We start from the raw sequence: 18,480 nt of genomic DNA, 5'->3' as shown, positions 1-18,480 counted from the left end.
TGTTAACATATACTCTTAAATCATGTGTTAAGAAACTTATAAAATTTATAATTTTTATATGAAAATGAGTGTAATAAAAATTATATAATATTTTAAATTCATTTTAACATGTATTCTAAGAGTGTACATTAACAAGACTTTTTTGCTATTGTTGTTAATTTTTTTTTTTTAAATCTTATTTGCAATTCCCAAAGCATTTCATGTTCATCCTTCAATTATTGCTGAAAATGTGGTCTATCTACATTGCTAAAAACCGGCCGCCAATGGCGTGAAATCAAATGTACCCCCCAATTTTTATTTATTTTTTTTATTTTTTATTTATATATATATCTATATATATTATTCTTGCAATAGACAAAAGATTAAAAAAATAATTATAAAACACTAACACAAACTTATTGGCTCAATGACCAATGCCAACCACCAACACAAGACAGGAGGAGGAAAGAGTCACGATGAAAGGAAACAAACTCAATAAGTACAATAAAGTTTTGTAATGACCTTTTATAATGATCAACTCCTTAACTTCTTAGTTAAAGAGCATACATAAGTGATTAACCGAACAATTCCAGTAGATTAAACGTATAAAACTAGATCCTTTTTAAATCATATTTACATCACTCATGAATCATAGTGACATAGATAAGGTAATATTCAAATCATTGCCAGTCTCTCTCACTAATAGTGGTGTGCTTTGCTTTTGCAGTATATATCATAACAATCGTCACCGTCAATCTCAGCTCATAGAAAATTATAGAACTTAGACATGTGAACACCTTCTTCATTTTCTAGTCATTGGGACACATAAATCACTTTCTAGGTCTTCCTCTGATTGTGAATCAAATAAAAAAGTGTTCCTTTGATTGCTCATAAAGTTCCATGATTCCTCATAGCCATTGCTAATAACCCACATAATTTATAATAATACTATTCACCTTACTTGTTTCCACTTTTCAAAAAATACTTTTCAGAAAATTCTACTTTCTTATTTTTCGTGTTTTTTTTTTGTTTTTACTGAAATTTTTTAATATTTTAAGCAATTTTTTTACTTTTTAGACACACCTAACATAAATATATCTAAAAAGTAAAAAAATTATAAAAAAAATCTTTTAACAATTCACTAAATACCAAAAATACAAAAAAAAATATAAGAATTCAGTACATTTTTTGTATTTTCATGTATTTATTAATTTTTTAAATATTTTTTCACAAATTTTTTACTTTTTAGATACATCTAAGTAAGGTGCATCTAAAAAAGTAAAAAATATGTTTAAAATTTAAAAAATATTCATTAAAAATAAAAAAAAAATACGAAAACTAAAAAAGTCAATTTTTAAAAAAATTTAGTCCAGAAAACTCAAACCAAACACATTATTATTTTTTTCCCTTTAGTGAATTTGGACAATTGTTATGACACATTAATAGGTTTCCTCGTGAGCATGGATAAATTTGCCTAGGACTATTTTCCACGGTAACTTTTCCAACACTAAGCCTATAAGTATACCCTTAAACCAAACCTCCCAATTGCACAAGAGGAAATCAAAATGGAGCTTTCAAAAATTTCACTAGTAATTGTTTCCTTCATGGCCTTGATCATGGCTCATCTCTCCTTAGCCCAAAATTCCCCACAAGACTTCCTTGCACCCCATAATGCAGCTCGTGCAGAAGTTGGGGTCCAGCCCGTGACGTGGAACGACACCGTCGCGGCATATGCCTTAAACTATGCTACTCAAAGAAGTGCTGATTGCAACATGCAACATTCTCAGGGACCATATGGTGAGAACCTCGCTGGGGGCTCCGGTGAGTTGACAGTGTCGGATGCAGTGAAGATGTGGGTGGATGAGAAGGCAAACTATGACTACAATTCTAATTCCTGTGTGGGTGGTGAGTGCCTGCATTACACTCAAGTTGTTTGGAGCAACACCGCACAAATAGGGTGTGCTAGGGTTCAGTGCCAGAATCAGGGGTGGTTTGTCACTTGCAACTATTATCCTCCAGGAAATTATGTGGGCGAACGGCCTTACTAGGGTGGTTTTTAATTATGTTCTAAGGTCAATTACTAGAGATCTTTTATAAATGTGTATGTGTGTTTCATGGTTATGTAGTAACTAATGAATATGGAGAGGAAATAAATGTTGTTACATGGCTTTGCATGCCTATATTACGAAGGAGCAAGGATCCTCTAAAGTGGTTTTTTCTTAAAGTTTCCTAGAGTGCTATATTGTGTGGTTGAGATTTACTGGCAAGTCACATCAGAAAAATTGATGTGACTTGCCAGTAAATCTCAGCCACACAATGTGGCACTCTAGGAAACTTTAGGGAAATTTCACTCTAGAGGATCCTTGGTGATGTTTTTTTGGGAGTCTTCATCGTTTTTTGTTGTAATTTTTTGTTTACAATTTATGACAAAAAAATAATTAAAATAAATTGAATAAATTGATTATGCGGAGAAGATGTGACTTTAGATTATTATTATTTTTTTTTCTCTCTCTCTAACTTAGAATAAGTTGTAGGACAATGACCCAATATTTATTGGCAAGAGTGCAAATTAAAGTTGCAAATTAGAGACCTCATTTTAATACTTAAAGTTATAACATATCGTAAAACAGAGGTAATAGGGACTCCAGGACCCCGCACCCCATACACACTTGTGAGAGAGGGGAGGAGAGAGAGGAAAAAAAAAGATAAATAAATAAATAATGAGTGGTTATAAATCAATTAGGGATTGTGGAGTCACAAATTTTAGAGGTCCCAAGTATTATTTATCATAAAAATTCAACATCAATGTTTATAATTACCCCATCCTTATATTTTTAAACCTCCATTAATCAATTTAATTTTTTTAAAAAATATTCATATAAAATAGAGATTTTGATTTTATCTATAAAATGGAGAGCATTAAAGTCAAGGTAAAAAAAAAAAAAAAAACACAACATTCCTAATTGTACTACTTATATTTTTGTCTTCAATCTATAGCAACAAAGTAGTGTTATTTTATTATCACCATTATTATTACTTTATATCTCTCGTCTTTTTTTTTTCTTTTTCTTCTCTCTCTCTCTCTATAGTGGCATTAAATAAGATTATTTCTCTATAGTATCATTTAGTTACAGAAAAATGTCGTTATATATATATGCAATTTTATCAAATTTTCTGTGAAAAATAAAACATATATATTTTATATTTTAAATTTATTATTTTGAAAAATATAAAAGCTTTTGAAGCGAGGTGAAAAGTTATTATATTTTCAGTGTTTTCGTTCTTTTTATTTAAAAAAAAAATGAAAATCTTGAAAACACTTGTTTTCATTTTTACACAAAGACAGATTTTAAAAATTCAAAACAATAACTTAAAAGCGTTTCTAGAAGAGGAGTGTTTCAGAAATTTTTTTTGAAAACAGTTTTTCTTTTTTCTTTTTTTTTTCAGCTTAAAAAAAAAAATAAAAATCATCTGAAAACAGTTTTTCAAAACAAGTGTTCCTTTGAGTGTTCACATTTTCTGTATTTCAAAGAAACGAAAATGAAACCCTCACATGGCCAACTTTCTAGAATTGTTGCTCCATTAGCTATTTCAATTAGGATTAAGACTACAAACTTACAAAATTTACTCATAATTTTATCCAGAAATAATAATATATGGTCTGAATTCATTTTATACTTAAGACTTTACAATACATCAATTAAATCTCAATTACCTTTCATGGTAATTTTCCTGACCATTTTAGTGGGTTGATAGAGTTTTTGTTTAATTAGAATTTACCTGTTTGGGTCCGTAGGGCTATCACGAGCTCCACTTTAATAATCAAAATAATTTATTTTATAATTCCCTGTCTATAACATTCAAAAAAGAAGAAGAAAAAAATCAAAAGCAAAACCAAAATCAAATTCATCAAATATTGATAAGCACATAATTTTTTTAAATTTATTTTCAAAAAATTAGATAGTCTATTTTATAATCATACTTATAAATTTTTTAAGATAAATTTAATAAAATGATATGATTACAACAATTAAATCAATTTATTATTATTATTTTTGTTACGACTAATCTATACATAGAGAATTTTAAAATAAATGAACTCGTCACGGACTACACATGCCAAATAGTACTGTGAAGTGTGGAAATATGCTTCCACTGATTTTAACGGTCAAAAGAGCCTTCAAAATTTGTGACCGTGAATGCCGGGCCCTTCGTCTGTCACTGAAAGATAACTAAAGTTCGTAGCACGTGCATTGCGTTGCATATTTAATTTTAGACTCTACAATGTAAAAATTTGAATATTAATTTAAGGATTGAGAATTTTTATGAAAATTTTTTTAATATATTTTTTTTTTATGATATCTAACATTATTACTGTAATTTATGTTTTGAATGTCTCAGGGTTGATTCTCTCATACCCAATTAAAAGGAAAAAAAATCAATAATGTAATAATGTTAAAAGATTAGAATGAATCACAGAATAATCAATAAATAAAAAAATATAAGAAAAAATTGATATTAAATGGGACTCGTCCAATAGAAGGTCAAGTACATTGTTATTCATTTGGACACTATAATAAGGTTGATATTCTTACACGTCTATTACGCTATGTAATTCCTTGTTTTGATTATTCTTACACATTGCTAAAAACCGGCCGCCAATGGCGCGAGATTAATCAAATGTACCCCAAAAAAAATTCTAAATATTATTTTTAATTAGTAAGAAATAACGAAAAAATTATTTATAAGTCCTATTACGGAGACTTATGCTACATATGGTCCTATTAAAAAAACTTATGTTCCCATAAGTCCTGTGAGAAGTTTGTTAACACATTTACCCTCAATATTAGTTGTTAATATCATAAATAATAGTAAAATCATATATAAGAATGTTACCATAGATCATATCTATATAAATGTAACGTAACGTGATACCTACATAAACGTAACGTAACATCTATGATCTATGGTAACATACATAAACGTAATGTAACGTGACACCTACATAAACGTAACGTGACACCTATGATCTATGGCAACATTCAATTTTCTATATAAGAAATTGAATGTTACCATATATCATATCTACATAGACATAACGTAACGTGACATCTACATAAACGTAACGTGACACCTATGATCTATGGCAACATTCAATTTCCTATATAGGAAATTGAATGTTACCATAAATCATATTTATATGAAACGTAACGTGACACCAACATAAACCAGCAACATTTTCACATTCAATTTAAAAAAATAAAAACTCATTAAGTTTACGAAACGTAACGTGACACGTTACGTTACGTTTCCTTTATGTAGGTGCCACATTACGTTTATGTAAGTGTCACGTCACGTTACGTTTCTGTAAGTATTACGTCACGTTACGTTTATGTAGAATCTTGTGGAATACATTCCTATCTAAATAGGACTTGAGACTCTATAAGAAATTACACAGGATTTAACCTACCATAAGTGTTTAAAAAAGGACTTATAAATAAGTTTCCCATGAAATAATCTATGTATATGAGAAAATTTTAATTAAACTAGACAATAATAATTCACTAACTGGGGATGGTCATTTTCCTCTGAGTTTTGCTTTTCTTACCATGTTCTATACAAGCCCGCCTCTGATTATATTTATTAAATATATTTATATATATAATATATAATTTAATTTTTTATTACAATAAATTAAAACACTAAAATATTATACTTAATATTAATTATTATTCATTTTTTTTATCTTATATCTTATAATTTCCATAAAGTATAAATTATTATTCATAATATATCATATTATCTATAATTTTGTTAATATTATCATTCATTAACTTACAAAATAATCCCGTCTCCCACCCCGTCCGCCCCTAATATCCTCCAATTTACCCTACTATCGATATGATACAAGACAGGGACAGCTTACTACAAACTCGACCCGTAATCATCCCTACCACCAACACAATTCTATCAGCCCAATGACCAATACCAACCACCAACCAAAGAAAGAAGAAAGAGCACACAATTTTATTTTTTCTACCACCAACACAATTTTCATTTTGTGAACCTCACATTTTATTTTTCAAGTACATATATATAGTTTATTTTATTTTTAAAAATTCACAGTATGAACCAAACTCTGCGTTTTTTTTTTTTTTTTTTGGATCGGGAAGATGCGTGCATTGCGTTGCATATTCAATTTTAGACTCTCATACCCATCTAAAAAAGTTGAATATAATATTTAAAAAATTAAGAAAACAAAAATAATCAAATAATGTTGGAGAATTAGAATGAATCACAGAATAGTCAATAAAAATTTAATGAAAGGCTAAGATTAAAACCAATTTTAGACTCATACCCATGTAAAACTTAAATATCATATCGAAAGAAATGAAAGAAAAAAAAAAAAAATCATTGGGATCAGAACTTGGTGAAGAGCTTGAATAGCAAAACCAAGTTTAGTATACACTGTGTATTTGTAAGTATCCTTCTCTATGTTTTGTGTTTTGACATATGTTTCCTGTATTTTATTTCTTATGTTATTTTGGTCCACCCACTTTTAATAGGCTCAATTTTAAATTTTGTTTCAATTTGTTCCAATTAATAATATTGTTAGTGTTTTTTAAGAAAATTTATCACTAAATTAGTTGATATTAACTAACTGAATTTAGTAAATTTACAATTTTACTCTTAAAAACATGGTACGTGATACTTATGTGCATATTTTTTATTAAAAAAATATTAAGAGTTGTAATTAGTTGCACCAAATTAAGACAAAATTATAAATTTAGGATCAAATCAAACTAATTAAAAGTACATCTACTAAAATGACACAAGAAATAAAATACAGAACTACTATCATAATTTATCTTAATATTTTAAACGTTTGATTGGTAATTTCTACTCATTAATCTTTGTAATTATTTGTTTTATTTCCCATTATTCTAAAAAATTTATATGCTTATCGTATGTTAAAGCCCCTATATATCCTTAGATCATGTACTGTTCTGCCCTATCAATGGACATATACAAGACTAATATTTATGATATTTATGGAGTTAGGCAAAGTTAGAGAAGTTAGTCAAAGGTAGTATGAAGACTTTTGAGAAGTCAAAAATTGGTTTTTTCAGTTAAAATTCACAAAAGGAAAATGCTAGAGGTCCCAAATTTTTTACCAAATAAATGACCAAATGTCTCACATGGGTGTGGGGCCCACAAAATTGCGGACCCCACACCCATGTGAGACATTTGGTCATTTGTTTGGTAGAAAATTTGGTATCCCTAGCATTACCCTTCACAAAAATATAAAATAAGTTAAAATAATTAATAAGATAAAATATCAAATCTATAATTATTTCATTTTTTTCTCACAAATATCATATTCAACTACAAAAAAAATCTAACATTCTTCCCAAATACAAATATTTTAACCTATTAAAATAGTCAAAAACTAAAATAACCAATTAAAATAGTCAACTTTCAAAATGAGGCCTGTAAGGGTAAGAATTTATTTGTCTATTACTACTGAAGGCAAGATTGCCTATTTATATATGAGGAGGTGGATTTCAAAATTATATTTTGAAATTAACAACTTTATTTATTTACATTATTGATGATTTTACTTACATAATAATTTCAGTGCATATTTATCTTAGTGATGATCTCACTTGCGTAAATCACTCCCTATATTTAGAAGAGATAACTATTATTTATTGACATTTATTTTTGTCTAAAGTAATTTTAATGAATCATAAAAATAATCAACAAAAAATATAACCAAAGATTGAGATTAAATCCAATCCTGACTCATTTAATAGAATGTCAAGTACATTGATATTCCTCTGGACACCGATAAATATGATATTCTTAAACAAGTCATTTGCACTATATATATTCCTCGTTTTGATTATTCAAACAAACACACATCACCCAAAATAACAATAATAATAATAATAATAATAATAATAATAATATTTTTCTTTCAATCCTTTTTACGTTATCTTTTTCCACTAACTTCCTATGGTTCACGCAATTGACCATGACCCAGTGGTGGCTATACGTGACCATTTCCTAACACAAAATGGTGATCTCATTTAGATAAAATTCCCACCACTAATTAATCTGTTGAAATTAGTAATATGTCATATTGGAAATTTATTATGGAGTTTCTTAATCTCCTTTGATATACTCAATATCAAAATAAAATTAAAAATCAAAAGTAGAGTTTAGCATCGAGAAGAAATTCATTTTGAATTTAAACTTTTTATAATCTTTGCAGCTCTACAAGCAATCAACTAATTAATACGACTCAAATCACAATTTAAGGAAAAAAGTGAAGAGGGAGATATTCTCAAACTTATCATGTTGTCACCTGACAAGTTTTCAAAATATACAACTTGTTAAACAATGAGTTTAGGTGTACATACACCAACCACAAAATGAGACACATATGTTTCATAAGGGACAAGTCCTACATGTACCCACATCATGTGGACCCCACACCATGGAGGAGTTTTTTTTTTTTGGGGTAAGATGGAGGCCTAAGACAAGGAGCAAATTAAGAAACTGGCCAATCAAAAGATGGAGGCCTAAGCCAAGGAACAAATTAAGAAACTGTCCAATCAGGCGTCTCCTGAACAAGAAGTTGTTTCAGACTTGATGACGGCACCTCCACTATTATCAACTGTGCATCCCCTTGAATCGCCTCCCTAACTATTTGATTTGCACATCCATTTATCTCCCAAGCAATATAGCTAAGTCTACATTCCCAATTTTTTTCCAAGACCCTCCTGATCTGCAAGACTAGATTATTGGTTGATCTTAGAATATTACTCCACACCATTCATTGAAGGACAAGTATAAAGAGGCCCAAAAAAAATGGTGGGTTTCACTGTTTCAACCAATAAAAATCAAGTTGGAGTACCATATCAGCATGCCTCAGAAGCAATGAATAATTTTCCCACAACATGTGTTCCTAGTATTTAATCTTAAAATTTTTAATTATTTCATTTTGGTCTCTAAATTATGTAATCTGTTATACTTAGTTCCTGATGTGAATGTCATTCAAAATCAGTAGAGGTACTTTTGAAATTTTACGTGAAATCTGAATAAAAATTAAAATCATCATATAAACACACGATCTCAAAATAGAAGGTTTCTATCCAGGGGGGAAGTGTGGATGACTATAGCTAATGGTTTCTCTTTTCCACATACTATTCAAAGTTAAATTTTCCTATAAATATCCCCTCAAACAAGCCTCATTTCCCATCAATTACTTGTGAAATCTTTGTATTCTAGACCAAAAGCCAAGATGGTGCTGTGTAAGCATTCATTAGCTTTTGTATGTCTCTTGAGCTTAGCCTTGGTTCATCCCTCCTATGCCCAAAACTCACAACAAGACTACCTCAATGCCCACAATGCAGCTCGTGCCCAAGTGGGTGTTGGACCTATGACATGGGACAACAACGTTGCCGCCTATGCACAAAGGTATGCCAATTCGAGGATGGGTGATTGCAATCTCATCCACTCCGGTGGGCCTTATGGGGAGAACCTTGCTGAGGGCAGTGGTTCATTTACAGGCACTGCCGGAGTGAACCTTTGGGTGGGAGAGAAGCCTTACTACGACTACAACTCCAACTCATGTGTTGGGGGAAAAGAATGCAGGCATTATACCCAGGTGGTATGGAAAAACTCGGTTCGCCTTGGGTGCGCTAGGGTTCAGTGTACCAATAACGGTTGGTGGTTTGTGATCTGCAGCTATGATCCCCCAGGCAACTATATTGGACAACGTCCTTATTAGAGATTGGTATACTTAATAATTGTATGCATACTATTTATATATATTACTAGCATACATTTATAAATAAGCTTACAAATGATTAGCACAAAAATAAAACTAAGATGGGAAGGTATGTTCCTATGTCATGGTTTTGAGTTAAAATAAGTGTAATTTTGGCTCCGTGCTTTGTTCTCTTTAATTGTTTGATTTTTCTTTTGTTAAAGAGAGCTTATAATTTCATAAATATGTCATTTTATTGAAATGTTATAGCACTCGTTGTACAAATTTTGTATGTGCATGAACGCCTTCCAGTAATTATTGTGAATCTTTTTTTTTTTTTTTTTTTTGTGACAAAAAAATTTCGAAGCTAAAATGGAGATTTGCAACAAAAAATAAAAACGTTGCGATGGAATAAATTTCAGGACATTTCCATTCATACTGTCATCATCCAAATTTTATTTATCATTAATAAACCATTTTAAGCATATTGTAAATAGAAATGGATTCTCCCCCTGGGCATGGAAACAATTAGATTAATTTAATAATCGTAACAAAATAATTTAAATCTTTTAAAAAAATAACAATCAGTATAATTTTGAAATAAGACTAATTTAATTTTTAAAAGATAAACATGATAAAATCATATAGCTAATATTATTAAATCAATATGATCTATGCACGTGGACTAACAAAACGAACCAATCTGATTTTGATTAATTTTTCGAATAATGTTGTGACAACCTTCTGCATTTGAAAATTGTACAAATTTTGTCTTAGTCACGGACAAATCCTCCTGCTGTTTTTTCTCTTCTTCTTATAATACAAACTAGATTTAGGAGCATTAAAAAAAAAATTAAAAAAAAAATTCCTATTTTAATACAAATAAAGGTGCCAATTTGGGAAATTAGTGAAAAGTCCTACTGTATAATTTTATTTTATGACGAATTTTATGAAAAATCTATTAACACGTGTAATTCCACTTATATAGAATGCTAGGAATCAAAATTCTCTTTCAAAATTTTATTACAATTTAATGGCTTTTTTACTATTGATTTAAATGATATGTATATCATTATGTTTATTGTAGGCATGAATGTTTCCTTTTTTTTTTCTTTTTTTTTGTTGAAATTTGCATAATATTTACATCATATGGTACATTTATATAAGGGTTATTACGCCTCAGTGGTGTCAGAAACAAAAAAATACATATACATGAAAAAGTTTATAATTTTAATTATTAATATGTATAAAATTTCTTATTAATTTGTAATTATTTGGGCAATGGTAGAGGGCCACAATTTTTGTAGCTCAAATGGCTCAAAACTGCCAAAATGACGTCGTTTTGAGCACAAAACATGTCAAAACGACGTCGTTTTGGCAGTTTTGAGTCATTTGAGCCACACAAATTGTGGCTCTCAAACATTATTCTTTTCTAAAACTCTATTGATGTTATATTTTCCATTATATAATGGATGGGACCTACATGGTGTGAGATTCACATATGAGACTCACCCTGTATGAGACGTTTGTGTCCATTCTATATTTAATTTTCTGTGTTTTTAGCATTGGTGTTATATATGTGTCATAAATGTTTCCTTCTTGGTGGAGATAAATGATACCTATCCTTTTTCATGGAGACTTACATGGTATTATATGATTATGTTAATTATATTTTATTATATGTCATAGTGTTTTAATTATGTATTATAAACGTTTCCTTTTTGGTGGAGATAAATGATACCTTTCCTTTTTATGGAGACTTTTATGGTATTTGTTAGCCCCATAAATTTGTAATTATTATTATTATTATTTATTATTTATATAATTACAGGACTTGTGGTATCCTCCTACTCATTTGGAGGTTATAAGAAGTTCTGAAATGTGAAAAGATGATGAAGAATAAAGTGGAGAACATGGAGCATGAATTGGAGGTTAAAGGAAGTTATGAAAACATGGAGGGATATGTAGCATTGTGGGAATGAAGATGGAAAAGTGGATAGTTTTAAGTGGTTATTGGGTAGTTATTGCTGGAAATTTTTTCCTACAAACATTTGCCCATAAATAGTCATTCATGGCTACATTGTAAAAGATCCAGAATTCAAATCAAAGACAATTGATTTCAATATTTCTTGTCATTTTTCTTATCTTAAGAGTAGTTTAACATACATTTATACTTTGAAGCATTTAGGCCAAGTTTGGCAACCCAAAAATAATTCATCTTTTTATCTTTTTATCTTTTTTCCATCACATCACCTCTGCTTTATTCTTTTCAAAGCATTTTATGCACTTCCTTTTCGAAGCATAGGAGTAGAGGTAAGTAATTATTACTTTGATTATTCACTCAATCATCTTTCTCCGTCTCTCATTCTTCTTTTAATTTTTTTTTCTACACTTGGCAATTTGAAATCCTCCTTGTTGAGGCAAAAGAACCGTCAACGCAATCGCTCGATAATTAGCTTGAATTTAATCTGTAAGGATTTTTCAATCCTTGCTGGCATGCTCGCATTTATGATATTTTCCTTCGTAGGAAAAATAAGCCAACAGTATTGTATTATTATATTAATTATATTTTATTATATGTCATGGTGTTTTAATAATTTTGTTGAATGAAAATGTGAAATTTCATACTTATAGCTTCTTTTTTGTTTCATGGTCTTAAATGTGAATATTTACATTTAAAATTTCACACTTTACAAAAATTCACACTAGGTTATTTTGATTGAAATTTCCAAATGAGTGAGTATTGCCAAATTTTGTTACCATTTTTAGTGTTACATTTGAAAAAATTAAATTTTTAATCTTTTGCATAGCTCTACCAAAATTTTGGGATTTATAAAATATGTGAGACTTAATATAATACAAGTTATATATAGAACTTTGCATTAAAAATCCCTTTTGATGTAATTTGCCTACAAATATCACATGAAACAAGCCTCATTGTAAACACTGTGTTATAGACCAAAAAACAGGCAAGATGGTGTTGAGTAATATTTCATTAGCTTTTGTGTGTCTCATAGCCTTGGTTCATCCCTCCCATGCCCAAAACTCACAACAAGACTACCTCAATGGCCAAAATGCGGCTCGTGCCCAAGTGGGTGTTGGACCTTTGACATGGAATAATACTGTAGCTGCCTATGCACAAAACTATGCTAATTCAAGTATTGGCGATTGCAATCTCATCCACTCAAATGGGCCTTACGGGGAGAACCTTGCCAAGGGTACGGGTTCGTTTACAGTTGCCAATGCAGTGAGTCTTTGGGTTGGAGAGAAGCCTTACTATGACTACAAGTCCAACACATGTGTTGGGGGACAAGATTGCAGACATTATACCCAGGTGGTGTGGCGAAAGTCAATCCATCTTGGGTGCGCTAGGGTTTTATGCAAGAATGAATGGTGGCTTATGTCTTGCAACTATGATCCCCCAGGCAACTATATTGGAGAGCGTCCTTACTAAAGATCAATGTTCTTATTAATGTTCAAAAAACTATATATATATATTAGTTGCATATAAGTATCATTAGGTTTACAAATGATTAGCAAAAAAACAAAACAAATTGTTAAACATGGGGAGGTATAAGTTAGTTAAATTTATGTTTTTTTTTATTTGGTCAGGCTTTATGCTTTGGTCTGTTTGTCTGATTTTTCTTCAGTTGAAGAGAACTTATAATTTCATAATTGTCAATTTGTCATGTTATTGAAATTTTTTAGCAGTCCTTGCAAAAAGTTTTTGGTAATTTCCATAGTTGACGATGACGACTTTAGGGGGAAAACATTATTAAAAACAGAACCTGATATTATCTACGGCCAACCCATGACCAAGAAAGTTTTCTGCTAACATGACAAAAAAGAGGCCCTGTTTGGTAATTTAGTTTTTTTAATTATTATTAAAAAAAATAAGAAGTCAAAAAAAATAAAAAAATTATTAAAGTTAAAAAATCACCAAAAAATTGTCAAACATTTCAGTAATTCATGATTTTTAATACAATTAAAAAGAAAAATGTTACATATAATTTTATTTTTTACCTCTTTTTCTTACTTTAAGACCAAAGTGAATGAGTCTCATATGTATTTATTGATGTGGAACTATTTCTCTGTGTCTTGAAGTGAGAAAATGAGATAAAAAAAATTAGATTATGTATAACAAATTCAATTAAAAAAATTTATTCTTAAACACATTAATTTTTTTTAATCTCATAAAAATTTTAAAAAAAAAAATTAACTTTTTATTTACGCCAACCCATGAAGTGTAAATCATTTACCTCTGATGGTGTGCTTTCATGTCATGAGCTAACTATATGATAATGTAATACCGGTGCACAAGCTAAATTGGACCCGAAAGATTAAGATATAGAGAAATTGGATCCGTCAAACTCAAACTCAGATATTATAATAAAAAAAATATCTCATCAACTAAATCATTTCCGATCTCAACCTATTAGGTTAATTTATTTTATTCTTTAATTACCCTGTTGGCTACATGACATTATTTTTTTATTTATTTTTTTTTTTTTTCCATTAAGACTTCATTTGACAATAGATTGATAATTAAAAAGTCATAAAATCATTAAAAAAAATAAAAATTCATTTCTACGTTTTTACTTTTTTTTTTTTTGTAAAAAAACTAAAAACCTTAAAATAAAATAAATAAATAAATCACCTTTTAAACCAACCCTAATTATTCTAGTGGCTGAATTATTTGACAAGGATGATACATTATTATTACCCTGACAAAAATGAAAGGTAACCAATAATTTCAAGTCTTTGTAGAAAAATTTACCGAAAGGCTTTCTGGTCATTTGTTAATTCAATAAAGAAGTTTTACAATTTACCTTTTTTCTTTTTTTTTTTCCTTTCTCTTTTTGACTTTGTTCTTTTTTTGGAAAATCGTTGTTAGAAATTATAAATAGTTAGTGGTAGGGAAAATATATGATTTTTTATCAATAAATTAATCAATCGGAATAAAAATTAATGTGAAAAAATTAAATCAAAAGTAACACAAGAATTTTACGTGGTTCCATTAATATGAGGTACGTCAACGGGATCGAAATCCGATTCCACTATCAACCAAAAAAGTTTCCAAACGATTACAAACGAGACACGAATGGTTTCACAAAATCACTTTCAGGTGAATTCCAAATAATCACAAATGAATAAGAGAAAAGAGCTCACTAAATATATGAACCAAAGTCTTCAAAACCATTGTAGAAGATCTAAAATAATAACCCAAATCAACACCGAACATCGAACCAAACGCTTCAAAGTAGAGTAGCAACCAATGACACAAATTCTTGAATTTGGCCAAGTCAAATTCACGGCAACAATCAACACCCATTGAAACCCACCAAATTGAGTTATACACCAAGCACTCTCACCGAAAAGAATTTTCGCTACACTCCGGAGCACATAAACAATATTTATATATTGTTAATTCTAGGATTTTTTTATTCAAACACTAACTGCTATCAAATTGACTATCAAATACCTATAAGAATTTCAAAAATCAGATATAATATATAAAATATATTATACCCAAACCAAACCAAATTAAAATACTTTTAATAAACCAATTGGGTTCCATACTCCAATAAGGAGGTATACCTAACAATTCTCCCCCTACCGACTTAGGTGGAGATATCAACCATACCCGCCAAAGTTTGAAATTTTAGATGTTTGCCCCTCGACAAAGTTTTAGTCAACATATCTGAAATATTATTATCTGTATAAACATTTTCAAGTTACAACAATTTCGAATCTAACACATCACGAATCCAATAGTATCTCACATCAATGTGTTTCGATCTCAAATGAAAAGTAGAATTTTTATTCAAATGAATAGCACTTTGACTATCATAATGAAGCACATACTTTTCTTGCTTCGAACCCAACTCTTGCAAAAATTTCTTCAACCATAAATCTTCTTTGCAAGCTTCTGTAATGACAATAAATTCAGCTTTGGTAGTTGAGAGAGCAACACATTTTTGTAATTTAGATTTTCATGCCACAGCTTTCCCTGCAAAAGTCATCAAATGCCCCGAAATAGATTTCCTAGAATTAACATCACCGGCTATGTCAGAATCCGCGAACCCATCAAGCATCGACTTACCATCTCCAAAACACAAACACACCTTCGAAGTCCCTCGAAGATATCTTAAAATCCATTTTACTGTTGCCCAATTTTTTTTACCCAAATTAGAGAGAAAACGACTTGTACAAACCATGGCGTACATCAAAGAACCAACTGCTAAAGCATAAGGAATTTTCAACATCTATTCTTTGTCTTTCTCACTTGTAGGACATTGATTCGAACTAAACTTGAAGTGACCCACAAGTGGACAACCAACTGGCTTTGCTTTATCCATGTTGAACCTCTCAAAAACTTTCTCAATGTAGTTTTCTTAAGACAACCAAATCAGCCTCTTTTTGCGATCACGAACAATTTTAATGCTAAGTATTTGCTTTGCCGGCCCCAATTCTTTTATAGCAAAAGACTTGCTCAACTCCAATTTGAAATTGTTAATCATAGTAGAATCTTGACCCACAATTAACATGTCATCAACATAAAGCAAAAGAATAATAAATTTGCCATCCGGAAAATTTTTCACAAACACACAATGATCCGAAGTGGTTTTAGAAAAACCATTATTCATCATGAAAGAGTCAAATTTTTTGTACCATTGTCGCGGGGCTTGCTTGAGGCCATACAAACTTTTCTTCAATTTGCAAACAAATTTTCTTTCTTTTTCTCTACAAAACCTTCCGGTTGCTCCATGAAATTTTTTTTTTTCAAGGTCACCATGAAGAAATATGGTTTTCATATCAAGTTGCTCAACTTCAAGGTTCATACTTGTAGCCATGCCAAGTAAAACCTGAATAGAAGACATCTTCACAACCGGCGAGAAAATCTCATCAAAGTCAATACCTTTCTTTTGCCTAAAGCCTTTCATAACAAGACGTGTCTTGCACCTCAGATTCTTACCATCATTCTTCAATTTGAAAACCCATTTATTTTTCAGAATTTTCCTCCCCTTAGGCAACTTCACTAAATCATAAGTGTGATTTTCAAGCAACGAATTCAATTCCTCTTCCATGGCCTTTTTCCAATCATCTTTCTTTGCATGCTAAATTGCTTCTTGGTAGCTCTCAGGCTCCCCTTGATCGGATATCAATACAAATTCATTGGGAGGATACTTTCTTGAAGGTTGTCGATCCCTCATGGATTTCCTCAACTCAAGTTGTGGTGGCGGTTCTTAAGTTGGATGCCCTTCCTCAATTTTTAGCTCAACTTCATTAGGATTAGCATCATTCTCTACATCTTCAATACATGGCTGCATATCTCCCCCATTTTCATCATCAACTGAAGATGGAGGAGATTGATCCATGTTAATGAGGTCACTAGATTTTGGCTTCGGTTGATCACCTTTGCCAAAGTCTTCAATTATTTGGTTTTCAGGAAACACAACATCATGGCTTTGAATGACTTTCTTATTGACCGAATCCCACAATCTATAACCAAATTCATCACGCCCATAGCCAAGAAAAATACATTGTCTTGACTTGCTATCAAGCTTGGACCTCTCATCTTTTGGAATGTGAACAAAAGCTCGGTAACCAAACACTCTCAAGTGCTCATAAGACACATCTTTGCCAGTCCAAACTCTTTCAGAAACATCACCATTCAAAGGATAAGAAGGAGACAAATTGATCACGTCAACCGCAGTCCTCATTGCCTCACCCCAAAAAGATCTTGGCAATTTAGCTTATGAAAGCAAACACCTTGTTCTTTCCACAGTTGTGCGATTCATCCTCTCGGCAATGCCATTTTGTTTAGGAGTCTTCTTAACTGTCTTTTGGTACTGAATACCTTGGCTGCGACTGTCACGACCCAAACCCACCCCTATGGCTTTAGCACCGTAACCGGCCAGTAATCCGAGATTACCGAAGGCCTGCTTAACAGTAATACAGTAATACAGAGTACAGGGGCTGACGGAAGCCAATACAGTAAATAAACAATGTCCAATGAGCTGTGACAGTCTGTATGCCAAAAAGACTTTTCATACACTTATACATGAACAGTCTAGAACAGTATGTACATATATACAATTATTCAGTTCAGGGACCTAATCCCTATTAAACAGTACAGTATAGTAAACAAAACAGTTACAGAGACAGAAGGGGGAACTAAAACACCCCCAAGCCATAACTTGACGGGCTCGGAACCTCGCAGTGAGGCACAGTGGTTGGCTTGACAAAACTGAAGCTTAACCCCGACGCTTCTAGCCACGGTCTGGTGCCTATACACCTACATATATATATGAGCAGTGAGCTAAAGCCCAGTGAATAATGTAATGCATAAAGAGGTTAAGAATGAATGTCCTTACAGTAATGAAAACAGTTCATTAATTCAGTATATCAGTCATTCAGTCATATGTGGTACATCCATTAGCGTAACAGTACAGTGAACAGTAGGTCTTAAAAGACCAAACAGTAAATGATAGCCATCAATCAGTAAACAGTAGTGGTTCTAACAAGGGAACCGACAAAGATCGGTGTAACAGTAACAATAAATAGTAGTTGCTAAGGATGCCACAATACAGTTCAGAATATAGGACATACATTCATTCAATTAACAGTATCAGTTCAGAAAACAGTATAGTTCAATTGTTCAGAAGATAATCATTTTGAACATAGCTTTATACAGTTGTTACTCACAGAGTTCTGGGCTA

General features: G+C 30.9%; 3 protein-coding genes across 3 annotated transcripts; all 3 read left to right on the top strand.

Annotated features, from left to right (window-relative positions):
* The first annotated feature begins 1,507 nt into the window (after window positions 1–1,507).
* LOC114258874 (basic form of pathogenesis-related protein 1) lies at window positions 1,508–2,169 on the top strand. Its single transcript, XM_028198880.2, has one exon. The coding sequence runs from the start codon at window positions 1,545–1,547 to the stop codon at window positions 2,025–2,027; it is 483 nt and encodes a 160-aa protein (XP_028054681.2). The 5' UTR covers window positions 1,508–1,544; the 3' UTR covers window positions 2,028–2,169.
* A 6,978-nt stretch (window positions 2,170–9,147) lies between these two features.
* LOC145819979 (pathogenesis-related leaf protein 6-like) lies at window positions 9,148–10,042 on the top strand. The gene has a single exon (XM_082914187.1). The coding sequence runs from the start codon at window positions 9,290–9,292 to the stop codon at window positions 9,776–9,778; it is 489 nt and encodes a 162-aa protein (XP_082770313.1). The 5' UTR covers window positions 9,148–9,289; the 3' UTR covers window positions 9,779–10,042.
* A 2,580-nt stretch (window positions 10,043–12,622) lies between these two features.
* Window positions 12,623–13,211, top strand: LOC114258873 (basic form of pathogenesis-related protein 1-like). The gene has a single exon (XM_028198879.2). The coding sequence runs from the start codon at window positions 12,732–12,734 to the stop codon at window positions 13,209–13,211; it is 480 nt and encodes a 159-aa protein (XP_028054680.2). The 5' UTR covers window positions 12,623–12,731.
* Window positions 13,212–18,480: the final 5,269 nt, after the last annotated feature.

The sequence above is a fragment of the Camellia sinensis genome, chromosome 2 (assembly GCF_055761805.1).
Source record: "Camellia sinensis isolate YWXY chromosome 2, ASM5576180v1, whole genome shotgun sequence".
Classification (NCBI taxonomy): domain Eukaryota; kingdom Viridiplantae; phylum Streptophyta; class Magnoliopsida; order Ericales; family Theaceae; genus Camellia; species Camellia sinensis.
Note: the sequence above shows the minus strand (reverse complement) of the source record. Positions and strands in the feature narration are given on the sequence as shown.